This window comes from Pelophylax lessonae (genome assembly GCF_965119305.1).
Source record: "Pelophylax lessonae genome assembly, chromosome: 13".
Lineage (NCBI taxonomy): Eukaryota > Metazoa > Chordata > Amphibia > Anura > Ranidae > Pelophylax > Pelophylax lessonae.
The window spans coordinates 97258138-97285919 of record NC_138780.1 but is presented as its reverse complement, the minus strand read 5'-3'; the positions used below and the strand labels follow the sequence as shown (position 1 = coordinate 97285919).

Sequence of the window (27782 nt, the reverse complement as noted above, 5' to 3'; positions counted from 1 at the left end):
GTGTGTGTGTGTAAATGGTGTTTTGGCCAGAGGACTGAAGTGCTTGGAAGCTGCCAGCGATACATGATATTTTTCCCTGCTGCTCATATTCCATCAGTTTTTAGCATTACCTTAAAAACTGACAATTAATCAGCTCCTCTGGTGTGTCCTGGCAGCTCTCTGGCCCATATGCAGATTAAGTCAGCACTTGTGTCTATGCGTCTCCTAAAAACACGACAGGTTGAAAGATTTCAACAAACAAGCCCTGCTTTAATCCTCAGTTTAGAGCCGCTAGTATTCCCCAAATCCATTTCCACTAAAAACAGAATGCCCAGTCTTATTTACTGACATATTTTGCTTTTTAGGTGTAGCATAAACTGGCAGTACATAGAGGAGAAGATTTATGTGGCAGAACAGAGTCTAGAACTAATCCATCTTCTTTCTGCAGATAAAAGCATTTTATTCTATGTGTGTATTACCCAGACGCATAAAGAGATTCCTCCATTTAAAGCAGAGGTTAAAGAACAAGCAGAGCCTGTGTGCAGTATGCCAGGTGCTAGATCTCATATGAGATTACTAGAGATGTGTTTCAGGCTAATCACTATCGGAGCATTACTTGCAAATCTGTGGTTTTTGTATTAGCATTTTGCTGTCAGACTGTCTTTTTTTTCTACTCCAGTGGAACGTAAACCGTCTGCAGATTATACAACAGAGCTAGTAACTGTTTAACATTTTATTGATCATGCTTGCCTTTAAGACCTTGTCAGGGGAAAACATTAATGTCTTATGAATGCTTTGCTATGGATTATTGCTTATGGAGCCCTGATTGGTATTGGACACAGTATACTTTTGCTTTGGAGGGGGCAGAAGGTATTATTATCATACAGGATTTATATAGCGCCAAAAGTTTGTAAAGCACTTTACACAATAAAAGGAGACTGTACCATTAACAATGATGGCATACCTTGGCACCCCAGATCTTTTGGAACTACATTTCCCATGATGCTCAACAATACTGCAGAGAGCATGAGCATTATGGGAAATGTAGTTCCAAAACATCTGGGGTGCCAAGGTTCGCCATCACTGGGTTAGGAGGTCATTGTTCGTGAGAACTTTTACATCTAGAGGAAGGGGAAGGTGATACAAACAGTAATAACTATGAGGAATGAGCTGATGGAGAAGCAAAAGTACAGCTTTCAGGTGGAGGCAGGATAGGCTTCCCTAAAGAGATGATTTTTAGAGTTTGATACTTTACTTAGACTGTGCATCAGATAAATTAGTTTCCATTATTCATATAAACTAATTTTCTACCTACCTACACGTATTTAGATTCAAGAATAAATAGGCCATGAAATAGTATATGCACACACATGCTCAGCCTAAATGGGTACGCCCTGTAGATTTGTCAGAAAACCTTAAAGAGCCGTACACACTTGACGAAAATCGGACGAAATATCCTTCGATTTTTCTCTGTCTTCTCAGCGTTCATTACCGTTTTTAGTCCACAGTGCATAAATGTTCACAAAATTTCTCGTCCGATTTTTCTTTTTTTTGGCACACTTGTTCCTTGACTTCCGGGTTGTCAGCAACTTCAGATCATGCGCTGTCTTTTGTATCCGATTTTTCACGGACGTACTGCATACACATTAAACGAAAATCGGTCGGCTGCTGAAAGTTGTGTACACACTAGGCGAAAATCGAACTATTTCACATCGGGCGGGAATTTTCTGCAGATTTTCTACTAGTGTGTACCCCACTTTGCTTTCCTTTTGGAATTAACATTTTCTATGGGACACTATACTACAAAATACTTCCACAAATGTGGGCTATTGATTGCAACCTAGATTTGTTAAATTGCACACACAGTATTTTTCCTAAAAAATTCATTCAAGACCATGTTGCAAAAATTAATACACCCCAATGTAAATCTTAGGAGCAAAGCTAAATTTTATACAACAAAATCCTAATTAACAAAAATTCAAGTACGGGTCAGTCTAATTGTTCATTAAACAGGTGACCAGCAGACAGTTGATTATAAAAGGACGTTACTTTACAAAGAAAACCCCTTCCCATTTCATGCTGTCAGCAATGGCACCACATGGAAGAGAAATGTCACAAGGCCTGATAAAGAAAAGAATTTCTCTACACAAGAAAGGTGAAGGCTTCAAGCAGTTCTGCAGAGCTTTACACATCAGTCAGAATATTATAGCAAAAGTGATACAAAAGTTTAACAAAGAGGGAACTGCAATCATCTGACAGATGTCCAGGCCGTCCACAGAGGCTACCACCTCTGATGAGAAGGGTTGAAGAAAATTGTCATGCAAGTTCGCTAAAGAAGTAGAAAGCAAAACTGGGGTAATTGTTTCCCATGACACAATACAACGTACACTGCAGAGTAATGTCATGCATGGTTGTCGTCCACAAAGGAAGCCTCTCCTAAAGCCCATGCACAAAAAAGCCCACCTAGAATTTGCCAGGGCCCATGATGAAAAAGAAGACTACTGGCACTCTGTACTCAGGAGTGATGAGACCAAGATAAATATATTTGTAACTGATGGCTTCAAAACTGTATGGTGTCACAAAGGTGAGGAGTACAAAGAAAAATGCATGGTGTCTACAGTGAAACATGGTGGTGGCAGTGTCCTTCTGCGGGGCTGCATGAGTGCTGCTGGTGTCAGGGACCTGCATTTTATTGATGGTATCATGAATTCACAGATATACTGCTCTATATAAAAAGTGAAGATACTACCATCACTTCGTGCCCTTGGTTGTCGTGCACTTTTTTAACATGACAATGATCCAAAACGCACATCTAAGGCCACTGTTGCATTTCTGAAAAAGAACAGGGTGAAAGTGATTCAGTGGACAAGTACTGTATGTACAATGAACTCATTGTCATGTTCAAGAAACCAGTTTTAGATTATTTGAGCTTTGTGATATGATGCATTATCCTGCTGGAAGTAACCATTAGAAGATGGGTGTACTGTAGTCCTAAAGGGATGGACATGGTCAGCAACAATACTCAGGTAGGCTGTGGCATTTAAATGATGCTCAATTGGTACTAAGGGGCTCAAAATGTGCCAAGAAAATATCCCTCACACCATTACACCAGCAGCCTGAACCATTGATACAAGGCATCATGAATTCATGCTTTAATGTTGTTTACACCAAATTCTGACCCTACCATCTGAATGTCGCAGCTGAAATTGAGACTAATCAGACCAGGCAACTGTTGCCGCAATGTCACAGTCCTTTTAAAAATCGCTGATCGCTGCCATTACTAGTAAAAGAAAAAAAAATTCCATAAAAATATTGTAAATGCTATAACTTTTGCGCAAACCAATCAATATATACTTATTGGGATTTTTTAAGTTAAAAAAATTTTTTTTTTTTTTTTTTCAAAATTGTCTGTCTTTTTTTTGTTTATAGCGCAAAAAATAAAAAACACAGAGGTGATCAAATACCACTATTTATGGGGGAAAAAGGACATTTTATTTGTGTACAGCACTGCACGTCTGTGCAATTGTCAGTTAAATTAACGCAGTGCCATATCGCAAAAAAATGGATTGGGGTAAACCTTCCAGAGCTGAAGTGGTTAATGGATTGAGTCGCTGCCATGTGGTTGGCTGATCAGCAATTGGTGTTACCAAGCAATTGTACAGGTGTACCCCTAATAAAGTGGCTGGTGAGTGTGTGTGTGTTTTGTGTGTGTGTGTGTGTATATATATATATATATATATATATATATATATATATATACAGGTAGGTTGATATCTGGCAACAGCTCTCTGGCATCCCTGGTTGTGTGCTTTTGTGCAGTAACACCTTGCTTTGTGTGTGTATGTAAGGGACACCGGTGGCAAGATTTCTCAGCCATAGTTCTGTTCTGCCCACCTTTCGGTTTGGGTGTTTCTACCCTACCTTCCTACCTCTCCTGTTGTTTTCTCCCTAGTATACAATTAATGAAAGACAGGCACCTAGCAATTTTAGCTGGAAGCATCTGTACTGTATTTCTTTACCACTCGTTTCCTTTAACATCCACATTATTCAGCAGGTAAGATTAATGATTGGTTCGTACATAGAAGCTAAAAATGCTTTAATATATTACATATTTTGTCTGTCACAGTTACTTTAATAATTAAGAACCATTTTAATATTCTTCAAAGAATCCCCTCGCCTAGATATCCTTTGAGCTTAGTGAGGTCTAGGAGACTGGGACAAGACTATAGAAAAATTGTGAAAACTTTTGAGGCACTGTATTTGCTTGAATAAGAGCTACAGTCTTCTAATGAACAATATGTGCTGTAGCACCTAATTATGAGTGCATCTGTCCTTGCCCCAACTACCCCTTTACATTTCTGTCCTTGCCCCCACTACCCCTTTACATTTAATTTCTGTCCTTGCCCCCACTATCCCTTTACATTCCTGTCCTTGCCCCCACTACCCCTTTGCGTTCCTGTCCTTGCCCCCACTACCCCTTTACATTCCTGTCCTCAGACCCCCCCCCCACCCCTTTACATTCATGTCCTCAGCCCCCCACCCCTTAACATTCCTGTCCTCACCCCCATTACCCCTTTACATTCCTGTCCTCACCCCTACTACCCCTTTACATTCCTGTCCTCTGCTCCCCCCCCCCCTTCTTCAGATTCCTGTCCTCGGCCCTTCTTCACAGCACCCTCGGCTACCTCCACATCACTCACAACTAGGGCTGCCATGACACGTCGACTACAAAAATTCGTCAAAGTGACGTCACACGCCCCCTGCTCGCATTGCCGGCCGGCCGCTGCATTGATTGGGGCCGCTGCACTGCCCCGCCCCCGGCCCCCGCTGCGCTCCTGCCGCTGTGAGTGGCATGACATCCCGGAGGCGAGCGGCATGACATCCCGGAGGCGAGCGACGCTCTGCACACTGAGGCAGTGATGTGGTGCAAAAGTTAGTTTTTTTTTTTTTACTTACTGAAATAAAACATTGTCATAACTTGTGACATAATTAAAGCTTAGCCATATTTTTACAAAATGCAGAAAGATTGCCACAAAACCTAAAAATGTCTTCAGTATGAACTGTCATTCTTCTATATTTCTTCTGAGTGTGTCAAATGGGGGTACAGCCACAAACTAGACATGCTGTATACAACAGCATATTCATACAATGTCATGTAGCATTTTACACATGCTTGGCGAAGCCCCTCTACTACAGCTATAGCAGTCATGCAGAAGTGACATTTTCTAGGTGCTTGATGGTGCCGCTCCACTAAATGTACTGCAGCTCTGTGTAGATGGCACTTCATTTGTGCTTGATAGTGCCTCTCTACTAAAATTATAGAAGCCCTGTGTAGGTGACATTTAAAAAGTGCTTTGCTTACACGTCACATCTACAGCAGCCTTGCGTAGGTGACATTTTACAGAGGCTGGACAGTGCATCTTTACTACAACTACAGCATCCCTGTGTTGAAGACATTTGAGGTGCTCAACAGTGCCTCTCCACTTCTTCTACAGCAACCCTGTGTAGTAAAAATCTGGGTCAGGAAGGTCCAGTAATTTGTTCTATTACAGACAGCCTTGGTTAGCCAGCAGGTTCCATTTAAGGGCTTACTGAGGGGTCTGTACTGGGAGGGGGGGCTTACTGAGGGGTCTGTACTGGGAGGGGGGGGGCTTACTGAGGGGTCTGTACTGGGAAGGGGGGCTTACTGAGGGGTCTGTACTCGGAGGGGGGCTTACTGAGGGGTCTGTACTGGGAGGGGGGCTTACTGAGGGGTCTGTACTATGAGGGGGGGCTTACTGAGGGGTCTGTACTGGGAAGGGACTTACTGAGGGGTCTGTACTGGGAGGGGGGCTTACTGAGGGGTCTGTACTGGGAGGGGGGGCTTACTGAGGGGTCTGTACTGGGAGGGGGGGCTTACTGAGGGGTCTGTACTGGGAAGGGACTTACTGAGGGGTCTGTACTGGGAGGGGGGATTACTGAGGGGTCTTTATTAATTACAGGATTAATTAGCTAATCAAAAAAACACTCAATTAAGCAAAAAAAAATAAAATAAAAATAATCGTTAGATTAGTCGACTAATCGTAAAAATAATCGATAGATTAGTCGACAGACAAATTAATCGTTAGTTGCAGCCCTACTCACAACAGTAACAGTTCTCTTTAATGTCCTACCTACACAAGGTGGAATGCACATTAGTCTAGAACGGACATTGGCAGGACAGATCCGCATGGATGGCCAGAGGCATGAGGCTGACATCAGAAGCAGGACAGCTCTGGAAGGAGGGCGGGATCTGCACAACTTGTCCTGGTAACCAGCTTGTTATTGGTTGCTATGAACCAATCCCCTGCTAGTTAACTTTAAGTCCCGCCCTCCATCCGGAGCTGTACTGCCTCTGATATCAGCCTCCTGCCTTCCATGTGGAGCTGGATAAGGATGACCGCAGTGAGGATGGCTGAGTGGGCTCCTAAATGGCAGGACCGCGGCCGGTCCGAATGGAACAGTGACTCGGGCCGGCCGCCATTTAGTGATGATTGTAACATATGTTACCCTGGTTGAACTAGACATTCAGTCATCCACATTTTAACAACCAAAAATGAATAGCTTGCCACACAAAAATTTCCATTACTGTGATGTCAAATCGAAAGGCATCGGTATTGGATTATAAAGCCTAGTCTAAAACTGTGCTGAACATACCTGAAATCTGCATGGTAATATGTTTCAATGTCTGCTGACTCGATGAAAATGGGTGCAATCTGATTTTCTTTTTAATTTTTGTTTCAAGCACATGTATTTTTTTTCCAAACTTCTGTTTTTTCAGTGCATGCAATAAAACGATTTATTGGATCTGTAAGAACAGGAGTCATGTGTTAGTTATTAAGCCTTCTTCTTTCCTGTGTTCAATACATCTTTGTTTTGTTTTTCATTTGTTACCAAGATTATTATTTGTAGTTCTGTTAAGTGTTCCCAGTCAAGTTGATGTCTGCATGCAAAGTACGGAAAGAAACATATTAATGACTGCATTAAAGCGATACCAGGAAAATCACTAGGAATGTTGGGATTCTGAATAGAGCTCTTCATCACGTTATCACAGATCCTACTTAAATGTGATTTCACAAATACATTTCCTTGTGTGCTGTTTTACATGAGTGCATTTTAATAAATCTTAATAATTTCTTCCCTCAACCACACCAACTTTTTTTTTTTTTTTGGAAATGCACCTCCTGTCTCTTCAATTGTACTATATTTGTAGTTTGCAAGATTTGTGACCACTGTATGAGTGGCTAACAAGACCCTACAGTTTGAAATTGATACTACTGTGAAGCCAAATATTTCATTATACTGATTGTTTTACCCAGGATCTGCAGACCTTCACACTAAATATTAGGGGGGCTGGGGGGAGCTGCTGCACACAGTAGGTGTTTTACCTTCATGCACAGGATGCATGAAGGTAAAAAATATTGTACCTTTCTGGACCGGGAGGTTTTTCCCCTAATGACCAGGCCATTTTTTGCGATACGGCACTGTGTTACTCTAACTGACACTTGCGTGGTCGTGCGGCGCTGTACCCTAATGGAATTGATGTCCTTTTTTTCCTACAAATAGAGCTTTCTTTTGGAGGTATTTGATCACCTGTGCAATTTTTATTTTTTGCGCTATAAACAAAAAAAGAGCGATAATTATGAAAAAAAAAATATTGTGTCATTATGTCATTTTTATTAGTAATCGCGGCGATCAGCGTTTTTTTAGCAGGGCTGTGACATTGCGGCAGACAGATCAGACACCTGACATTTTCAACACACTTAGGGGGACCAGTGACTAGTGACTACAGCAATCAGTGCTAAAATATGCACTGTTACTGTACTAACGACACTGGCAGGGAAGGGGTGAACACCAGAGGTGATCAAAGGGTTAAATGTGTCCCTAGGGGGTGCTATCTAATTTGGGGGTATGTATTTACCGAATGAACACCGGGACCTGTGTTCCTAAAAAAAGAGGAACACAGGATCCTTGTGTTCATTACTGACAAAATAGCGGTCTGCCACCACCATTCTATCTCCACGGGGAGCAATTTTGGGTGCTCAGCGGCAGTCACGGCCTTCAGACCCGTTAATCTAACCCCCCCCCCCCCCCCCCCGTGGTGAATAGGCGCGCGCCCCCTGCAAAGCGATGTACAGTTACGTCATTTCGCGCGACAGAGCTGACCTGCCGCAGTATATGTATTGTTGGCGCTCGGCAAGAGGTTAAAGCAAATGTTTGCAATAAAATTGCATTTGAAAAATACCAAGTGACATGAATGGTCAAGTCCCCCTAGTGCTTTCCTTTAAAGTGATTGTGAAGCTTGAATTTTTTTTTTTTTTTCATTAAAATGTTCAACATCTTATACTTACCTGTTCTGTGCAGTGGTTTTGCAGAGTGGCCCAGATCCTCCTCTTCTCAGGTCCTACGCCGACGCTCCTGGCTCCTCCCTCCTGTCTGGTGTCTCCACAGCAAGCAGCTTGCTATGGGGGCACCCAAGCCAAGCCGCTGTTCTGTGTCTCCATTGACACAAGAAGCCGCAGTTCGGCCCTACCCCCTCTGACTCCTGATTGGCTCACTGGCTGTGATTGACAGCAGTGGGAGCAAATGGCTCCCGCTGCTGCCAATAGTCACTCAGGAGTTCGAGTCCCCAGAGAGGCAAGGCTCTCTTGGACATCACTTGATCCAGAGGGTAAGTATTAGGGGGGTACTGTAAATCACTACTCACAATGCTGTCCCTTTCATGCTGCCACAAACACAATATTTACCGTGAATGGACCAAAAAAATACTTTGTGCAAAAAATCCGCAAAACAAATGTCACAAAGCAGTCCAAAAAAATGAAACTCACACAAAAAAATATATTGATAATTATATATCAGTCCTGCAAAGGGTCATTGTGTTTGAAGTGCTCCAAAAAAAGACTTCATAAGGTGCTCAAATGTAAAGTGCTTCTGTGCTGCTGTTCCTGTTCACAGTGCTGCATGCATTGCTCTGTGCCTAGTGTCATACACCAGATACTTTTGACTTTTTGCTTCTCGGCAGCCAAGTCTCCTAGGCTTGTAGATATTTCCCTCCCGGGTCTTTGCAGGATGATACACGGCACCTCTCCTTTACCTTGCTCCACTGAGCAGGCAGATGACAGGTCCTGTCTGCTCCGCTGTGCAGAGCGGACATGGACACAGTCCCGCTCTCCTCTATGGGGAAATGGATGGCCTGTCCATATTCATCTGATCCTATCTGATCCACCAGGCGGATGGAAAATAGGACCACCATCCGTCTGGATTTTGCGGGTAGGATCGGATAGCAGCAGATGTCCGCTGACATCTGCCTCTCCATAGGGGGCACTGCAAGGTCGGTCAGGTCTGCCTGAAAAACTCACAGGTGGACCTGATCAGACAGCCCCTGTAAAAGGGCCCTTAAAAGTCTTTTTTTTTTTAATACCTTATGCTGTTCTACTTTTTCATTTTCTCGAACTGGAAAGGTTTGGGGATGTCATTAGTACGTATTTTATTAATTAGACCATCTGTATTGGACAATTTTGCTTCAAGATATAGTTTTCATTTTTAGTGTCTGTGTCAGAATTGCACTTTACATACGCAGACTCTCCAAAAGGAGATTCAAAAGGAGACAGAATTGCAATAACACTCTCCTTTCATGCATGACTCTCTGTTTTTAAGGTGGGAATATAACAAACAAAAGGTTGAACGATTAAAGGATTTTCTGTAGAATAACATCTGCTATGAACTAGAAGAGATTTTTGGAAGCTGCAGGGTTTTTATAGCTTTATGTGATCTTATCCTTACGTATAGAGCATATATGATCAGTGAATCAAGCAATGGAGGTACAATTTAAAGCCTTAGGGCCTGTGTCAGCCTGTTTTTGTTTTGTCCAGGTAGGGTCTGCATTCCAATACTAATCTAGAGAAATGCAAAACCCACTTGAATTAGCTCAACTGCAGGTCAAATGAACCTGTCAATGAATGAATTCTGTATAATCTCAGAAGTGTCTATGATAATAACAAACTTGTCATCAACACAAGCCCAAAGCTCATCAGCATGGACTTAAAGACCAAAACTTTATTTTCATTTTGAATATACTGTAGTCATGAGAAGTTTATATACAGTATCTCACAAAAGCAAGTACACCCCTCACATTTTTGTAAATATTTTATTATATCTTTTCATGTGACAACACTGAAGAAATGACACTCTGCTGCAATGTAAAGTAGTGAGTGTACAGCTTGTATAACAGTGTAAATTTGCTGTCCCCTCAAAATAACTCAACCCAAAGCCATTAATGTCTAAACCGCTGGCAACAAAAGTAAGTATCTCCCTAAGTGAAAATGTCCAGATTGGGTGCAAAGTGTCAATATTTTGTGTGGCCGCCAATATTTTCCAGCACTGCCTTAACCCTCTTGGGAATGGAGTTCACCAGAGCATCACAGGTTGCCACTTGAGTCCTCTTTTACTCCTCCATGACAACATCACAGAGCTGGTGGATGTTAGAGACCTTGCGCTCTTCCACATTCCGTTTGAGGATGCCCCACAGACGCACAATAGGGTTTAGGTCTGGAGACATCCTTAACCAGTCCTTCACCTTTACCCTCAGCTTCTTTAGCAAGGCACTGGTCGTCTTGGAGGTGTGTTTGTGGTCGTTCTCATGTTGGAATACTGCGCTGCTGCCCAGTCTCTGAAGGGAGGGGATCATGCTCTGCTTCAGTATGTCACAGTACATGTTGGCATTCATGGTTCCCTCAATAAACTGTTGCCCCCCAGTGCCGGCAGCCCCAGACCATGACACTTCCACCACCATGCTTGACTGTAGGCAAGACACACTTGTCTTTGTTATCCTCACCTGGTTGCCGTCACACACGCTTGACACCATCTGAATCAAACAAGTTTATCTTGGTCTCATCAGACCACAGGACATGGTTCCCGTAATCCATGCCCTAAGTCTGCTTGTCTTAAGCAAACTGTTTTCGGGCTTTCTTTTGATTTATCTGTAGAAGAGGTTTCCTTCTGGGACGACAGCCACGCAGACCAATTTGATGCAGTGTGCGGCGTATGGTCTGAGCACTGACAGGCTGACCCCCCCACCCCTTCAACCTCTGAAGCAATGCTGGCAGCACTCATAGGTCTATTTCCCAAAGACAACCTCTGGATATGACACTGAGCATGTGCACTCAACTTCTTTGGGTAACCATGGTGAGGCCAGTTCTATGTGGAACCTGTCCTGTTAAACCGCTGTATGGTCTTGGCCACTGTGCTGCAGCTCAGTTTCAGGGTCTTGGCAATCTTCTTATGGCCTAGGCCATCCTTATGTAGAGCAACAATTCTTTTTTTTTCAGATCCTCAGAGAGTTCTTTGCCATGAGGTGCCATGGTGAACTTTCAGTGACCAGTATGAGAGAGTGAAAGCAAAACCAAAAATAATTATAAGGGACCCCATCTTGAAATGCTGTATAAACTTAACTTTCTCTTACGTTTAATGACGGACACAGCTCTTTTGAATCTGGACCATTGGGTTATATTGCCACCTACAGGTTCAGTCAGTCACCTGCCTCCTTAATCCCTGCAACGGGCACATGGGGCTCACCTAGGAGAGGTTTTGTCTGCCTCTCCTGTGTATGGTCATGACTGGAGGAGTTTCCTTCTGGTTTCAGCTGCAAGGGTCTGCTGATGGTGTGTTACTACTGACCCAGAAGCAGGGGGGGCTCTTTGTGGATTGTCTTCCATTTGGCATCCTGGTACAGCCTGTGAGCCTTCCCACTGCAGCAGCTGTTTCCTCTGGTTGCTGGACTGAGTGTTCTTTTGGTGTTTTGGTGACCCCCCTGCGGGTGGGCAGACCACGCGGTTGGGCTGGTCAGGAATTGAGGCTGCCGCTTTCCTGCCTACTGGGGCAGGAGAGTGGTGCCTGTCATGCTACTTGTGGGCATTGTTCTCACACGCCTCCCCGGGAGTCCGGTGGCTGTGTCTTGTGGGCGGGAACTCTGCCTGTGAGCCTTCCCTTTGGCTGATGAACAGACAGGGCTTTTTCCTGGTGTTCAAACTCCCCCCCCCCCCCCCACGGCTGTGCGGACAATGCAAATGGGCTGGCCAACAATTGATATCACGGTTTTGCAACCTTCATGCAGCTTGTGGACATTGCCCTTTCTCACCTCCTGGCCGTGTCTGCTGAGCGGAGCCGAGATGGGCAGGTGCTCGCTGAGCTGCTTGCTGCTGCTTCTGCTCAGGAGTTGGGTATCCTCTTCTCATGGGCTGGCTGAGATAGACAGTGGTTGGCTGGGTTGCAGTGCCTGCCATTAGTTGTTAGGTTAGCCCTAGCTATCTGGCATAGTTGTCCCCTGTTGGCATCGCCTGCTGATGGTTTCCGGGTACTTGGCGGGCTTTGCCCTGCTCTTTTGCCGTAGACTTATTATTCTTGCCTGTCAGCATGCCCACTGCCACCTTCTGGGTGGGGCTAGGAGTGGAAGAGCTGTGCCCACTATTCTTTCGGGTCACAGTGTGCACCAGCTGCAGTTTTTGATCCTGGGTGCAGTCCGGTAGTAGCATCTTGCTGGGGGGTGGGGTTTGCGTGCCCCTCCTGGTCATTAAGGGGCGTGGGGTTGTGTTCCTTGCGTCCCCAGTGATGTCTGCAGCCTTTAATTTCTGCATGCATAAGGCTGCTACACCTGACAATCCTGCTGCACAATCCGACTGCCAAAAAATAAATAACAAAGACCCTGGTGGGTGTGAGACAGGGAGCTGTGAATAGCCACCAGACGTCCCTGTAGTCTCCGGATTCAGCTAAGCTGCCACGCAACTCTGGCGCTAGTGGGTGCGCTGTTTGCCCTAGTGGACATACTGGGGCTACCTGAAGGTAGCTGTCCCCTTTGGTATGCATGGGCTGAATAAGCTTATCCCACTGATTTGAAATATGGTTGCAAGAAATGGGAATGTCCGAAACACCTCTTCATGGTTCCAAAGCCTCCTTCAGGGTGTTATGCCTGGGAGGAACCCCTTTTGCAAATATGGCCCTCTCATCCTATAGTGGATTCCAACACCCCCCCCCCCCTACCCGTTTCTAGGTCACTATGGCAAACCATGGCACCGGTGGAGGAGTGTCCTCGCTTTTAGTCACCCACACTGCGTTTGTCATTGCTGGTTCGCTCTGGGATGACCACGGTCCTGGTGTCTTAGGCACTTGCTCTTGGGCCTTGCTCTTATGCTAGGACTGGGTGAACGATTCTCCAGAGGCCTACCTTTCTGTTGTCTTCCCTGCTTATTCTTTCTCCAAAGTTGCCATACTTCTGCGAGAGGGGTGTTTGAGCTGGCGGTCTTGTAAGTCTTCACCTATGGTTTCTACGCAAGGATAAGGCGGCTCTTCGCCTGTGCCCCTCTTTTCTACCTAATGTGGGGTTGAATTTTCACCTAACTGAGAACATTGTTCCATCTCTCTTGTGTCCACGGCCATCACCTTTGGTTGCGGTCTGGGTGGTTGTGTGTGCCTGTCTACTGCACCTAATGAAGTGGGTAGCATTTCTTTAATGCTCACGACTGAATCTAGGGAGGGCCTGGTGGCCTGCTGCCACGCTTGCCGTTGAATCCAGCGAACGCTTGTGCAGGCATACTCTGTTAAGGGGGGGCTCTTTCCTTTTCCTTTTTGGCAGTTTTCACTAGGGCTAAGTGCCCCCTATGCGTCTGAGATCGATGTCTCAGGATTCCATGGCAGCTGCCTATTCGTCTGTGCGTATCTTTACAAATTTTGCACAGTTGATGTGTTTGCATCCTCAGAAGCTTGTTTTGGCCACATGGTGTTGCAGGCTGCTGTTCATTGTTGCCCCCTTTAGGATTTTTTGAGTGGTTATCATATAGCCTGTTTGCCCCAGTTGCTTTTTGGTTTGCCTGCCCCTCATTGAAGCACTGCTTTGCGACATCCCAATGATCCAGATTCAGAAGAGCTGTGTTAGTCAGTGAACGCAAGAGACAATGGGATTTTTTGTTACTGTAAAATTTCTTTCTCTAAGTTCATTGATGGACACAGCACTCTCCCCTTTATTGACATTTATGTTTTTCTGACATTGCTTTGTTACAAACTGGATTGCCTATAGCAGAGAGGAGGGTTTTATGCCAAAAGGGACTGCCCATAGGCAGTGCTGAGTTTTAAATTTTTTTTCTGCTTAGTGTCCTACTCCTGTAGGTGACAATATAACCCAATTGTCCAGATTCAGAAGAGCTATGTCCGTCAATGAACACAGAGAAAGGGATTTTATAGTAACAAAAAAATCCCATTTTTTTCCTTTAAACAAACCCACTATTAAAGAACCTTGTAGTACAGTGTTACCAGATTTTTACAATGTGCTTTTTATTTTTATATTTTTTTTATGCAATGTGTGTATATCTCACTAATGAAGAGCTTTTTTCTTTTTCTTTTCTCTTGTAGGCTCGGAAGTTGGATATATATTTTGAATATGAAGAGAAGTTGATGAGCAAGTCATCGCTGGACAAATCCCTTCTGGACATAATCTCTGACCCAGATGGTGAGCTTGGCTTGATTATATCCCTGCTAGGGAGGCATAGAGTTAATTTGTAGGGGAATGCCAGTAGGTGTTATAGGTGGTTTGTTTTGTTATTGTTCCTGAAGCTGCCCTTCAGGCCTTGGCTCTGAAGCCAGCACACTCAACACCTCATTGATTTCAAATGTCTCCATCCTCACAGCAGGTCTCAGCTGGCAGGGAAAGTACCACACATCTCTGTACATGGCACAGTCCCACAAATCTGACTTCACATATATGTGACTGCACTGCAAGACGTTATTGCTTATTCAGTGTGCTTTTCTGAGCAAGGCTTTAAGATGCTATCATATACATATCTACTTCTCTCTGCATTTACAAAGATATATTTAGTATTATTTTTTTAATATTACTAACAACATATTCTAGCATGTCCATACAAATCTTAGAGAGCAGAATGGATTGTTCTGTTACTATCACATCCCCAGTTGCTTTGAATATGCATAAATATATGACTAGTTTCATCCTACATATTGATTTGAGATTGGGAAGGTGACTGCAAGTACTACATCAAAGAATCTAGAGATATCTATTAACATCATACATCAGCTAACATCAAGTGCAAAAACTCATACTAGAAGATTGATCGCTGCACTAAACTATTCTAAATAGAGGGTGTTAAAGCAGGACTAAAGTTTTTTTTTTATCCTTTACAGCCAAGGAAGTTGCCATCTTAGCCACTGTTCGATCTGTAGTTGCCTTGGTGCTACACATGTGACCAGTTATTATACCAGCCATTTGATGGCTGGACAGTTCAAGTGAGAGAGCAAACAACTGTGACAGTTATAACAAAAACATGTGTAGATTTAACCCAAATTAAGAATTTAAGTTATCATTCACGGCGTGCCTTAAATGTAACTATTTTAGTAAATAGAATAAATCTGATGCTATCAGGAAATGGAAGCAGATGGGTGCACTGCTCCCAGCCAAGCATCTGACTACACAGCATACAGTCCATTGGTACATGAAAATAGCACCCCTGATTACTGCAGATTGCGGTAACAGATTTACATAAAAAAGCATCAGTTGTGATCTTTTTGATAGATAGAGGTTTGTGGGACCTACACATTTTCTTTAAGACACTGGAATAACGGTGCAAGGGATGTGTCAGTATTAGTCTCTTTGGTGACTCTCCACACATACAGTACACATTCTATTATATGTATGTAGACTACATGATACCTTGTTGACCCCATGTGCAGAGGCCTAGGAGGGAAAGGTACATGTGTCTAAGTCATATATAATCTTAAGGTATACCTTAGACTCGACTTCAGAGATGGGGGATGAATGTTGCAAACTTCACTTTTCTGTAGAAATTGTATTCAAACATGTTTTAGTTCTTTAAGTTTAATTTTCCTGACTGTTGGGTTTGAGGAATTTGCAATAATTTGTCTCAGAATGATCAATCATATTCTAGAATCTCTCTCTCTTTAACGGAAGGAGGAGGAACTTTCCTGAGCGTGCCAACATCCTATTCAAAATCAGAAAAAAATATATACAGCAGGTACTCTTAGACAAGAACCTCTGTAATATGAATGTGGACTTTTAGGGCACAACATGAGACCTATATTGAAAAAGTAAGTTTTGGTAAAATACAATTTTATTGGACAATCTTCTAAAACATGGAGAGTATTAAAAAAGAGAGGGGTCTAGATTATTATGCCCCACTAACATACAAAGTAAATTAAGAGCAAAAATCTCCTAAAAAATATTGCATTGTATACACCTAATGTTCGAGTAACAGACAAGACCATGAAAGAATCCATATACCGGATACGTGAATACATGTGTTTATGTCTCTTCTCGGGCCGGTCAACGTGTTTCACAAATAGCTTCCTCAGGACCGCATAGATATTGGTGTATACGTCATTCTTAAAGGCAGTGTGTATCCAACTCCTGTGTGTAAACGTCTTGGGGGCGGACACAGGGTTACAAGATAGGACCCAGGAACAATATTGTTTCAATGAACAGTTGTAAACATCGCATGTAATCATATGTTTTGGCTAAGTGTATGTTACTCTAGGAAATAACTGTCCACGTGGTACATATATGTTCACTAGATGTGTGTCCCAATATACCTCATGTGACCAGACCAAGGTTTGGCATGTGGAGTATATGGAGGAATCAGATCCTTCAGCAATGCTTTGAAGGGTGAAGTACAGTGTGCTTCAGTGGGTAGAGGAGTGGATGATAGTCTCCTTAAATAATAATACTGTAGTGGATGTTTGTCTAATATAGAGTGTGCCGCTCTCACTTTAACATTTAAAAAAAAGACCTTCTTCTCCACTTCATTTCTCATGCAAACAGGCAGTACGACTTTTAGTTCAGTTCCAATCAGTGGAAGCCTGGATAACCATCTTAAGCACAAAATCCACAATCTGTAAACTACATTTTTTATCAGGTTTTGCTGTGTACTATATATGCACATATATAATACTTTAGGCCTGTTTTGAGTGAACCAGGCAATCTTTGGTTTGCTGGAAGGTTTGGTATACCCAGTGGGAAGTTCCTGAATCCCAAGCATAGATTCAAAAGTCTATCAAAGTCTATTGGAAGTTTATTGTAATTGTTTCACACTCTTTTCAAGGCTAATTTTTAAACTTTTGCTAAAAAGGCATGGATAGCTGGGCAACGCCATGGGGTACATGTACCGATGCAAAAAATAAATTGACAAAATACCATTCAGTGGGGAGAAAATCTTTAATTTGTCTTAAAAGGCAACATTAAAAGTAAACTAATCCTTTAAATAACATGCCTGGGGGATGCCTTAAGCCCTTCTTTACCAAGGTACATTTACAACTGTCTTGGTATTCAAGGTGTTAATTTTTGGTTTGGATTTTTACAGCCAGTGATTGGCTTTCAGTAAAAGTAATCCAGGTGGCTTAATCATTTTTACGGGTCTCTGAAGGTGCTCCACCTGCTGCTGGCCCCCATAGTTGTTCCCAGGCTCTCCTTTTCCTCCAGGGAGCCCAGTACCATGATAAATACACTAATTTGTGAGTTCCCTGATCCGCCCTTCAACCAATGACCTTGGAATTGACCTGTATTACATCATTTCTGTTTCTTTCTTTACATCAGTTCAGAGCTGTCATTCCCTGGCTACTGTAGCTGGGTAGTATCCAATTAAACAGGATTTGTGCTTGATTAGCTACAGTGGAGGACAGGGGAGACCCCTCATGTCTCCATAAAGAGAACCTGTACAGTTAAAAAAATTAATAAAAAGCATTAAAAAAATATATAAAAAATTAAAAACACCCCAATGCCTAGGAGGCGCATGTGTATGTAAACATAAATTGCACCACATATGTGAGGTTTTGTTGCAAATGCCAAAATAAGAGCAGTAATGCTAAGGTGATGGTTACCTCTAAAGTTATAACCTGTAAAGACTTTTAAATTGTCACCTATGGAGAATTTTGGGTACCATTTTTTGTAATTTATTGGGCGTGTATAATTTTAAAGCTTGACACATTTTGGTATCTGTTTACTTGATGTATCCCCATCTTTTATATTTTACAAAAAAAATGGGTATAATATTTTTGTTCATTTTAGTGTATTTATTCCTGAAAGTATGTGTTTGATAAACCGCTGCACAAATATCCTATGACATCAAAATTGCAATTGCCACTATTTTATTCTACGGGGACTTTGCTTGAAGTTCCAGCATAATAATAATAAGTTGCATAAAAAAATTAAAAAAGGATAGGGTTCCCCTTGAAATTCATAAAAATGAAAAAAAGGTGTGGGTTTCCCCTTAATATTCATACCAGACCAACAAGTGCTGTCCTGAAGCATACAAGGCCACATACTTTTAATGTTGGGAGTGGTTGGGGGGGGCAGGGGTCAACACCTCTCCACATCTGGTCCCTCAGAGGATGGATTATGGAAGTTTGGGGTGGAGACCTTTTGGAATCTGGAAGTCTCCTTTATAAAAAAAAAAAAAAAAGGGGGGCCACCAGATATCCTCCCCCCCCCCCCCAGTACCCTATTTTACTCATTCTCAAAACTCTCCCTCTCCCCCCCCCCCCCCAAAAAAAATAAATAAAAAGAAATGCAAATAAACACAGATTACAAAGTCCTCTAATGAAAACTTGCTAAAAATGTAGGCATTGTCCCCTGTAAACCTATCGTCAATCACATGTTGCAGCAATTTAGATCCATATTTGGCTAGTGAAGAAACTCAGGATCCACAGCCATTTTGTTTACAAACATCGGGCAGCAGGGGGCAGCAAGTCATATTGGTGGTGGAGAAACATCACTGGGCGGCAAATCATCATTATTGACATTAGATCTGCATTGCAGGATGGTGTGTTTGACAGTGGATTTGCAATGTGAGACCATTGTTCTAAAATCATTTTTCCTATTTTTTTATTTTCTGTTTTGTGGGGGAACCATATGTGGGGATGAGGCCCTTGCCGCTAAACATGACGCATTGCAAGAGGGAAAGTGAGGAGACTTTTCCTCCACTCCTTAAAAAGTTACCCATTCAATGTTGGCAAGCATATATGGCCTGGTATGGTTCAGGAGAGGGGAGTAGGATACATGCTCACTGCCCTCCCTTGCCTGGCCACCCAAGCTGTATGCCTGTATAATACATTGTCTTCTCTGAAATTCAATGCCATTTTTTTTTCTTTTCATTTTTCTGTTTTTATGTGGACTGTCCTTTTAATGTACAGTATATACACCCTATCAGGTCACATGCCTTTCAACATTGGGAGAGTACTTTGTAAGGAGGGAGGCCAGGATGCCTGGCTGGTTTTTTAACAAACAGGAGCCAGCCAGGGATCTGTCATTTAGCTTTGGGCCTTCTGCCACTACTAAATGACAGATCACCAAAAGGTTTGTTTTCAAACTGCAGTGACCCGAATTTGTATCTCATGCCTACTTTCTATAAAGAATTCAGATCTGGTGACTTTGTTATAATTTTGCGCTCAGCAGGCTCTGCCCCATCAGGTCAGTATTCACTATAGTGAGTGTGAAAACAGCCATTCCTGTAAGTTATGTTATTTCCATTTTATGTAACTCCTGGAGAATTTGTAATGTTAATTTCTAATCACAGACAGTTAAGAAAAATGTAGAATTAATAAATTATAACTGACTGTTGAATATGTGAAATTTTTTAAATAAATGTACAGACCAAAATTCTTCTGAACATAGTAACTATTGATATGCTTAATTTAAGAAAAAAAATCTTAATTTTCCTTAGCACTTTTTAATTAGACAGTGTCCTGCCCTTCTGTATAAACTTACTCCCCTGATTCCAGTAAGTGTCTGGCACATTTCTCACATATGTCAGTGCTTCCCAAAACCCAAATACATTTCTGCCGAAATCAACACCTTAAAAAGCATCACCTTAAGGTTGGTTCTCTATGCTCATATCCTGTGCTGAAATTTCTTTTCACCATCGAAATATTTTTCAGAAATACCTTTTTTTTTTATATAATTACCTTAAAGTCTCAGTGAGCCCTTGTAGCAATACTGTGATATTACACCTGGCCCAAAGTGAGCCAAAGAAAGGTAGGTATAGTTCCACTGTTAGAAGCACTTTCCATATGAAGGGTAAAAACCTGCGCTGTGTGTGGTAAATGCTTAATGGTGCTATTGTCACCAGGACAAAAAATAAGTAAAAAAAAATTCTAAATATTCTGGTTGTCTCCTCATAAGTGAGTGGATACTCTCAATGGGGACACATTTTCCAGTGATAGCTGTCTTTAAAATAAAATTCCCCTAACTTTGAAAAACATTTCCTCTTTGTGTTGTGTCTCAAGACCCCTTTCACACGGGCTTTCCGATTAGGTCCGCCTGTCAGTTTTTTCAAGCGGACCTGTTCGGAAGCTCAATGCACCTCTATGGAGCAGCGAGTGTCAGCGGCGATATCTCCGCTGACACCCGCTGCTATCCAATGCGATCATGTCCATAAAATATAAATAATTGCATAAGAACAGTCTCTTAATCAGAGTTGAAGAGTCTTTCACCTTTACGTGTGAGAGATAGATCGACAATAGGTGATCCTGATAAAACTACACCATCACCACACAGAGCACACTGTCTCTTACCAAAGGGATGGGATCACTGTTTGCACAATGATCAACAGCGCTTTTCACCAATAGGGAAGAGATAGTACAGCCTGAAGTGTATATGTTGAACTCCACACAATAAGCAGACAGATGGTTCAGTATTGTCCAACCGTGGGAAGATTTCAGCAAAAGACAAGGAGAGAGCTCATGGTGCAGTATGTTTAACCACTTTACGACCAGTCACTGTGCCTCTACTGCGGCACAGTGGCTCGTTATCGTCCAGCAACGTACTACTACGTCGCTGAACTCCTGCCCTTGTGGGCGGCGCTCGCGCGCCGCTGGAGGCTCGCTCCCACTGTATTCATTCACAGCGGGAGTCGGGCCAGGGGAGGAGCAGGGGCGATCGCCGCTGCTCTTCCCCGATCATCAGGGATTTGAGTTTGGAGATCCGCCCGCTTGTGTAAACAGAGCGGGCGGATCTCCTAAGTGACAGGCAGGGTCAGATTGCAGGGTTCAGCATAGCTGAACATGCGATCTGTCCCTGTGTCACTCAGTCACCTCCCCCCACACACGTTAGTAAGCACCAGGCATACATTAACCCCTCCCTCTCCAATAAAATTAACCCCTTCCCTGCCAGTGTCATTTTTACAGTAACAGTGCATATTTATAGCACTGATTACTATAGAAATGTCACTGGTACCCCCAAAAGTGTCAAAAATGTCAGTCAAGGGTCCGATCTGTCCACCGCAATGTCGCAGTCCCGCAAAAAAAAATCGCAGATTGCCGCCATTACTCGTTAAAAAAAAAAAACACTAAAATGACAGAAATCTTTCCCTTAGTTAGTAAACGCAATAACTTTGCGCAAACCAATCAAAATACGCTTATTGTGATTTTTTTTTTTTACCAAACATAGGTAGCAGAAAACAAATTGGCCAAAAATAATTTTTTCAAAATTTACGCTCTTTTTTTGTTTATAGCGCAAAAAGTAAAAATCGCACATGTGATCAAATATCACCAAAAGAAAGCTCTGTTTCTGGGGAAAAAAGGACAAAAATTTTGTTTCGGTACGGCGTCGCATGACCGCGCAATTGTCAGTTAAAGTCACACAGTGCCGAATCGCAAAAAGTGGCCTGGACGTGGACGTAAGACAGCAAAATCCTCCGGTGGTAAAGGGGTTAAAAGGACTGTTTTTTGTGCAAGATAAAAACCACTCAGCAGATATATATCATAATATGGCAGTGTATTTGAAAAACAAAACAGACATCCGATATTTCCTGGACAGCGGCGGACTTCCTGGTGTGGCGCCAGAGGCAGACCCAGCTCCTCCCAGATCCTGTCCATGAAATTGAGACGGATGGAAACCCTGTTTTCCATCCATATGGAGGATAGGATCAGATGAAAACGAACAGGCAGTTCATTTTCATCTGATCTCCAATAGAGGAGAGCAAGGATCTGACAGGTCTGTCTCTGCAAAGTAAGCAGAGACGGACCTGTCATCCGCCTGCTCAGCGGGGGATCAACGGATCGATCCCCGCTGAGCAAAACGGAGTCCGCTGGGTGGAAAGCCTGTGTGAATAGGACCCAAAGACAGGAAGTTAGGGGGAAACTGCCAAATGGGACAAAACAAAAAAGCAAATGTTAAAGGTTTGAGCCCTCCCTACTTTATCCAAAAAAGAAATCTACCTATAGGTACACAGTACCCTTTAAATAATGTACAGGCATCGTCAATGTATAATTCATTATATCACTGTATATTTGCCAGCTTAATAATTAAAATAGCTTAAGATAAGCTTATATTGTTGTTAGGAAGACTTGATTGTTAGCATGTGTGTTGACGCTGTCTCTTGGTGAGTAGACTAGACATGGCTAATTGTGATTCTGCTCCTTAACAAAGTTTGTATACTTGGAAATACATTAAGTGAATAAAATGCCTCATGAGCCATTGTACCTTTTACAAAAAGAAGCCTACAACAAGCATGCCAGTTTTAGGATATGGGCTCCTGATCACCCAGGGGTTAGGAAACATCTCTAATTAAAGCCACTTGCCTGGCAATGCAAATTCTGACCAGAGGCTGAGTTTGTATAAAACATGAAAGGAGAGTTAATCTGTACTCTTTCTCTTAAGAAGGAATAGATACAAGGGCAGGAAGTAGTCTGAATATGTTGTATAATGTTTATTAGGCATGTGTATCTGTTTAGGTAATTGTTACTGCTCTGTTGTACCAGTAAGTAATTTAGAAAGAAGCTCTGGATTGGTGCCACCCATTTATCACATACTGTTTCCTATAAGCTAATATAATGGCCATGCATTAATTATGGACAAATAAGCATGACATTAAGGAAGTCAAGCAGGCATATTCTATGAGCTTGATTGAATAAAACATTTCTAAAAAAGGTGCCAGCTTAGATATCTTTGGGATGTTGGCTATGTGGTTGCTGCCATTAGACTGACATGCTCTAATTCTTTAACATTTAAACCGTTTCATAGTATTTATTGTACTCAGATTCAATAGTGAACCTAGTCAGAAGTTGACTGCATTTGTGTGTGAGACAATTTTGCAATTGCAGAAAAAGGCTGCTTCTTACTAAAGCAATCTTAAGCTAGCCATAAACTGCTTGAATTGTGGCTCATTACTGCTTAATCGCCACAAATTGAAGCTTTCGCTTGCTCTGTCCGTGGGGTTGAACAAGAGCAATTCAAAGCGTGTATGGCCAGCTTTAAGCTTGCCAACACACTATAAGTTTTTTTTTTCTACCCAGCTGGTTGAATGAAAAAAAAAAACGGACAGATCGCTGTACAAACACCAGCGATGTTAGTATAGCGATCTCCCCCACTGTGCTATTGTGTTCTGACAGATATATAGGTTATTGTGGATGGGACCAATTGCAAAAGAAATATGTGCACCAACATCCCAAATATTCTAACAGGGAGAGAAAGCATGGAGTGTGGGACTTTTAGAGCCCATTCACATTAGCGTGACTTGTCAGGCGACTTGTCAGCCTGACAAGTCGCGGTATGTCGCGGTCCATTGAGTAGTACAGGGCCCGTTCTAATAGGAGCGACACAAGTCGCTCCGACTTAGAAAAAGGGTCCTGTACTACTTTGGGGCGACCTCGGAGCGACTTGCATAGACTTCCATTATGTGAAGTCGCCCCCCGAAGTCGTGTCGCCTCAATGTGAATGGGCTATTAAGGTGCTCAGAAAGAAAGTTAGCAAATCCATATTTATAAAAATATAAACATTTATTTATCAAAATGTTTTAAAAACAAAGTACAAACACATATTTGGTATAAAAAGAAGAAGAAAGCATCCTTCACTGCAATTTTATTGTCTCCCACTGGTTTCGCCACAATTACTTCTTCAGGGAACGCATGAAGAATTTTTTTTAGAATCTTTACTAATGAACAAAACAAAAAATACAATGAGTACTAATCAGTGGAAAAATGCATGTACATAAGTCCAATACATTGCAGTAATAAAAATAAACAGGTGTCTCCATACCTGTGATGGCATGGAGCTCTACAGAACAGATCGATGATGAAGGTAAATCTATCACTAGGAACCCATGCAGCAACCAATTTGGGCGGCCCACGTACCAGGTCTCCCGCAGGGGGTAGGGGCAAAGGATTTCAAATAAGAATGAAATTGACCTGCATTTACAACAGCAACATATCAAAATGGAGCCCTCAGCTACTTACACCAAATAGAGTGTATAGTACACAAAAATAGAGATCCAGGAGAGTCTGCTCTAAATGCTGGGATAGTCTGCAGAGGGCAGTGCTTCACACCAGTGTTTAGCTTTTAATGATGCCTCAGTGAGCATCTGTCACACTTACCAGACATCACTGAGCCTTCAATAAATACCAGTTTATACAAAGGAGGAGAATCAGAAGGTAATTGTGTTCCTAAAGTAAGTATCCCATAGCTGTAGCAACCCCCCCCCCCCCCTCCCATCATTCTTATCACATTTGTTTGGGCAAATACCTGTAATTACTGTGTGGTTCTGACAGGGGGACCGCTCCTCTGCCAAAACACAGTGATCATCGGTCACAGCCATTGTTAATGATTGGATGCTGGTTTTCCAGCATTCTTGTTCGTCAGAAGCCAGTCGTGAGACCGTCTTCTGTCGCGCTGGCAGCTGTACACATGTACACATGGGCCGAATGTTGGCTGTGTTCTACGGTACCGACTGATTTCAGCTGATATTCATCCCGTGTGTACAGCTGCCCAGCATTAGTGTTCGGAAAAGCAATTTGTTTATTTGCATGAAAAAGCCCCTTCATGACAGTTTGTCCCCACTTTTAAAATTAACCACATATTGCCAAAACACTGACTTGATTCAGAGTAGCATTGCTGAATAAAATATTGTGCAGATAAAGCGTCGGACAACTAGAGACCCAAAGCACTCTGGGGGTTATTTATTAAAACATGAGAGTACGAAATCTGTTGCAGCTCTGCATAGAAACCAATCCGTTTCCAGGTTTTATTGTCAAAGCTTAATTGACCAAGCTGAAGTTAGAAGCTGAATGGCTACCATGTACAGCTGCTCCTGATTTTGCACTTCCCAGTTTTAGTAAATCGACCTCTCTGTGTGAGAGGAGTGGACTGGCTCTCCAGTATGCTGCTAACACAGGTCAGCTTTTATGATTATAAAGCATACACACAAATGTTAGATTCTGAACTTGTTATTCAGCCTGGCTTTATAACAAGTTAAAAAAAGGCATATTGGGCCTTAAGCCTATTTTGTTTCTCTCTAGCTTCTCTTTAATGTCAGCGTGACAGATAGCTACTCTGGCTTTGTCCTGGAAAATGCCTCGATCCGTAATGAATTGATCATGATAGAAAGTTCTCCAGAAGTAGCAAAGTTCCAAATCATAATGCTTTCCCCTCCATGTTTCACAGTTAGGATTAGGATTTTTGTTTTGTTATTGTGGCACAGTGTTAAAGACACATTGGCAAGTTTGGCTTCTCAAATGTTTTTATGCTGGTTAACAGGTCCTAAAAGGGTTTGGAGGGTATGGTACTCTATAATCTACTTCATTTTAAGACTTTTCAAATAGCAGACAATAAATTATCCAGCACTTGTAACTATAAAAAGTATCATTCTGCTTCTGGCTTCTTCCATGCACATTTATTATACAAGAGAGCAAAATGAAAAACAACCACGGTTTATCCTTAAAGTTTTGAAATAGGCAAGGGCCTGAGGTGGTAAAATCCATTTTTGGAGTACATCACGGACACAGAGGTCCTTACCCTCTTTTTTGGGAAATCATTACAAGCTACATAACTGAGGAACTTCCTGAGTGGGAGTGGTTACATATTTGAGGACTTCCTTTCTGTGTTTCTACCAGTGTCACATAACCCAAGTAGCCATGATTTAAAGCGTGCTCTGTGTCCTGTGAAGTACTCTAAGAAATTGATTTTACAGGTCAGTACAAAAATCCATTTTTTTCCTTTCTCTGAGTATATCACACTGCAGTTTTTTGTTTTTTTAAACTATGTTTGTGGAACATACACCTAACACCCAACTGGTTCATTCACAGTAGAATGAAAAAACTAAATTTTAGCAGCAAAAGTTACCAGTGAAATCAAAATTATCAATAGATCCAGACATTGACATCTAAATTTAGTACATGCAAATCTCAACTTTTTATACATTTGGAATGAAGAAAGCAAAATACTATGATAGAGTTTGTGTATCTGTCCTGCAGTCATCTGGATATTAGAATTGGAATCATGTCACTCCTACAAAATCGAAATAAATCTGAAAAATCTAGCATATTGCTCACAACACGTTTAATAGCGTCAGTTTTGGCTATATGTAAAATAACTACGCTCAAGCTTCTCAAACACTGATAAAGTAAATATGGAAAATGTTCATAGTAAAAGAAAATGTCATAATTCAGAAGTGATTCCTAACTTAAATGTCATCCCCGGGGGCAGCTATTTACAAGTTCCTTTGAAAACGCCATATCCTCATAAGAGTTTACATGGCTGATATCAGCCGTTGACAACTATAGACTCCAGAACTCAAGTTATTTATTCCAATGTAGCCTTTTTGGAAAGAGTGATTCTGAGCCAGATAGTGTACATACTAGCTTCTAACTATTCCATGCTTAGAATGTAAAATCAATCTTTTATTCCCTAATCCTTATTTCTTAAGATTTAAGGTTCAGAGTAAAAAAGGAACCTTTCCTATAAGAAATATTGGGGCTGCCATTGTTGTGATTCATCTGAAAATGCTTGTTTTTTGGCTCTTACACCAACCTACCTAGTTTAGGTCACTGGCCAAATACATGTTTTTTGTGTATTCTTCTGGATCAACTGTGGGTATAGGATTGTGTTCATGGAGGTTTTCTATTTGTGTGTGTTTTTTCTCTCTTTCTTTTGGTTGAACTAGATGTATGTGTTTTTTATCAACCTGATTAACTATGTAACTTTGTAGCATACATATCAGTAAATATCAGAAATACTTAGCTGCATACCTATTATTGTAGTGTATGCAGAATTAAAAAAAATAATTTTTTTGTCTTTGCACACACTTTGAGTTTCAATTTTCCCGTTTCCAAAATTTTTCTAACATGAATCATTTCTCAGACACTAATTGTGTTTATAACGAAGAGTTGCACTGTTATCTGGAAAACAAAATATGTAGTACATTTTCAGACAAGGTTTGCAAATGAGTGGTATTTTTAATTTTATGTGATGCTTAGCTTTAGGTAATGACCATAAGCCTGAACATTCACAAGTGTCAGAATTTTGTATTCTTTGCATGGCCCCTGGGCCTTGTTTAGCTTATATAAGAACAGTGTGTGCAGCTTTTACAGAGCATTTGCTTTGAGCATGCTTTGTTGAAACCTTTAGGTACCATTCAGCTCCAGTATAGGAATATTACACACACACACACACACACACAACATAATAGGAGTGCTGACTGGCACAATAAAGTGGTTGTAAAGTCACATGTAATAATTACTTTGATACTGCTCTGTTTTAGGTCCCTGCTCAGTACAGTGTGTGTGTTTTCCTAAAATTACAATGCTAAATACCTTTTTTGCAGAGCCCTGCTGTCCTGTCATGTGACCTCTCTCTGCTTCCTGTCCCAAGTAAGTGAGTACAGTAGGGGGGGGGGGGGGGCTGAGATTTCCCTCTGATGAATGCAAGCTAGCAGAGGAAGGTCACATGTCTGCTCAGCAGGGCTCTACAAAGAAGGTATTTAGCATTATAATTTTAGCACGCA

The 27782-nt window shown here is 42.0% G+C and overlaps 1 protein-coding gene and 1 pseudogene across 2 annotated transcripts in view; both read left to right on the top strand.

Annotated features, from left to right (window-relative positions):
* Positions 1–621, top strand: part of LOC309569845 — a 31938-nt pseudogene extending 31317 nt beyond the window's left edge. Inside the window, exon 3 of the transcript in view lies at positions 345–621. The product of the transcript in view is annotated as an uncharacterized misc_RNA (transcript). The remainder of the gene's footprint in view (positions 1–344) is intronic.
* Positions 1–27782, top strand: part of SCFD1 (sec1 family domain containing 1) — a 326499-nt gene that overhangs the window by 178312 nt on the left and 120405 nt on the right. The window contains exon 15 of the mRNA XM_082275124.1: positions 14398–14494. Within this exon, the coding sequence (XP_082131250.1) occupies positions 14398–14494 (97 nt within the window). The remainder of the gene's footprint in view (positions 1–14397; positions 14495–27782) is intronic.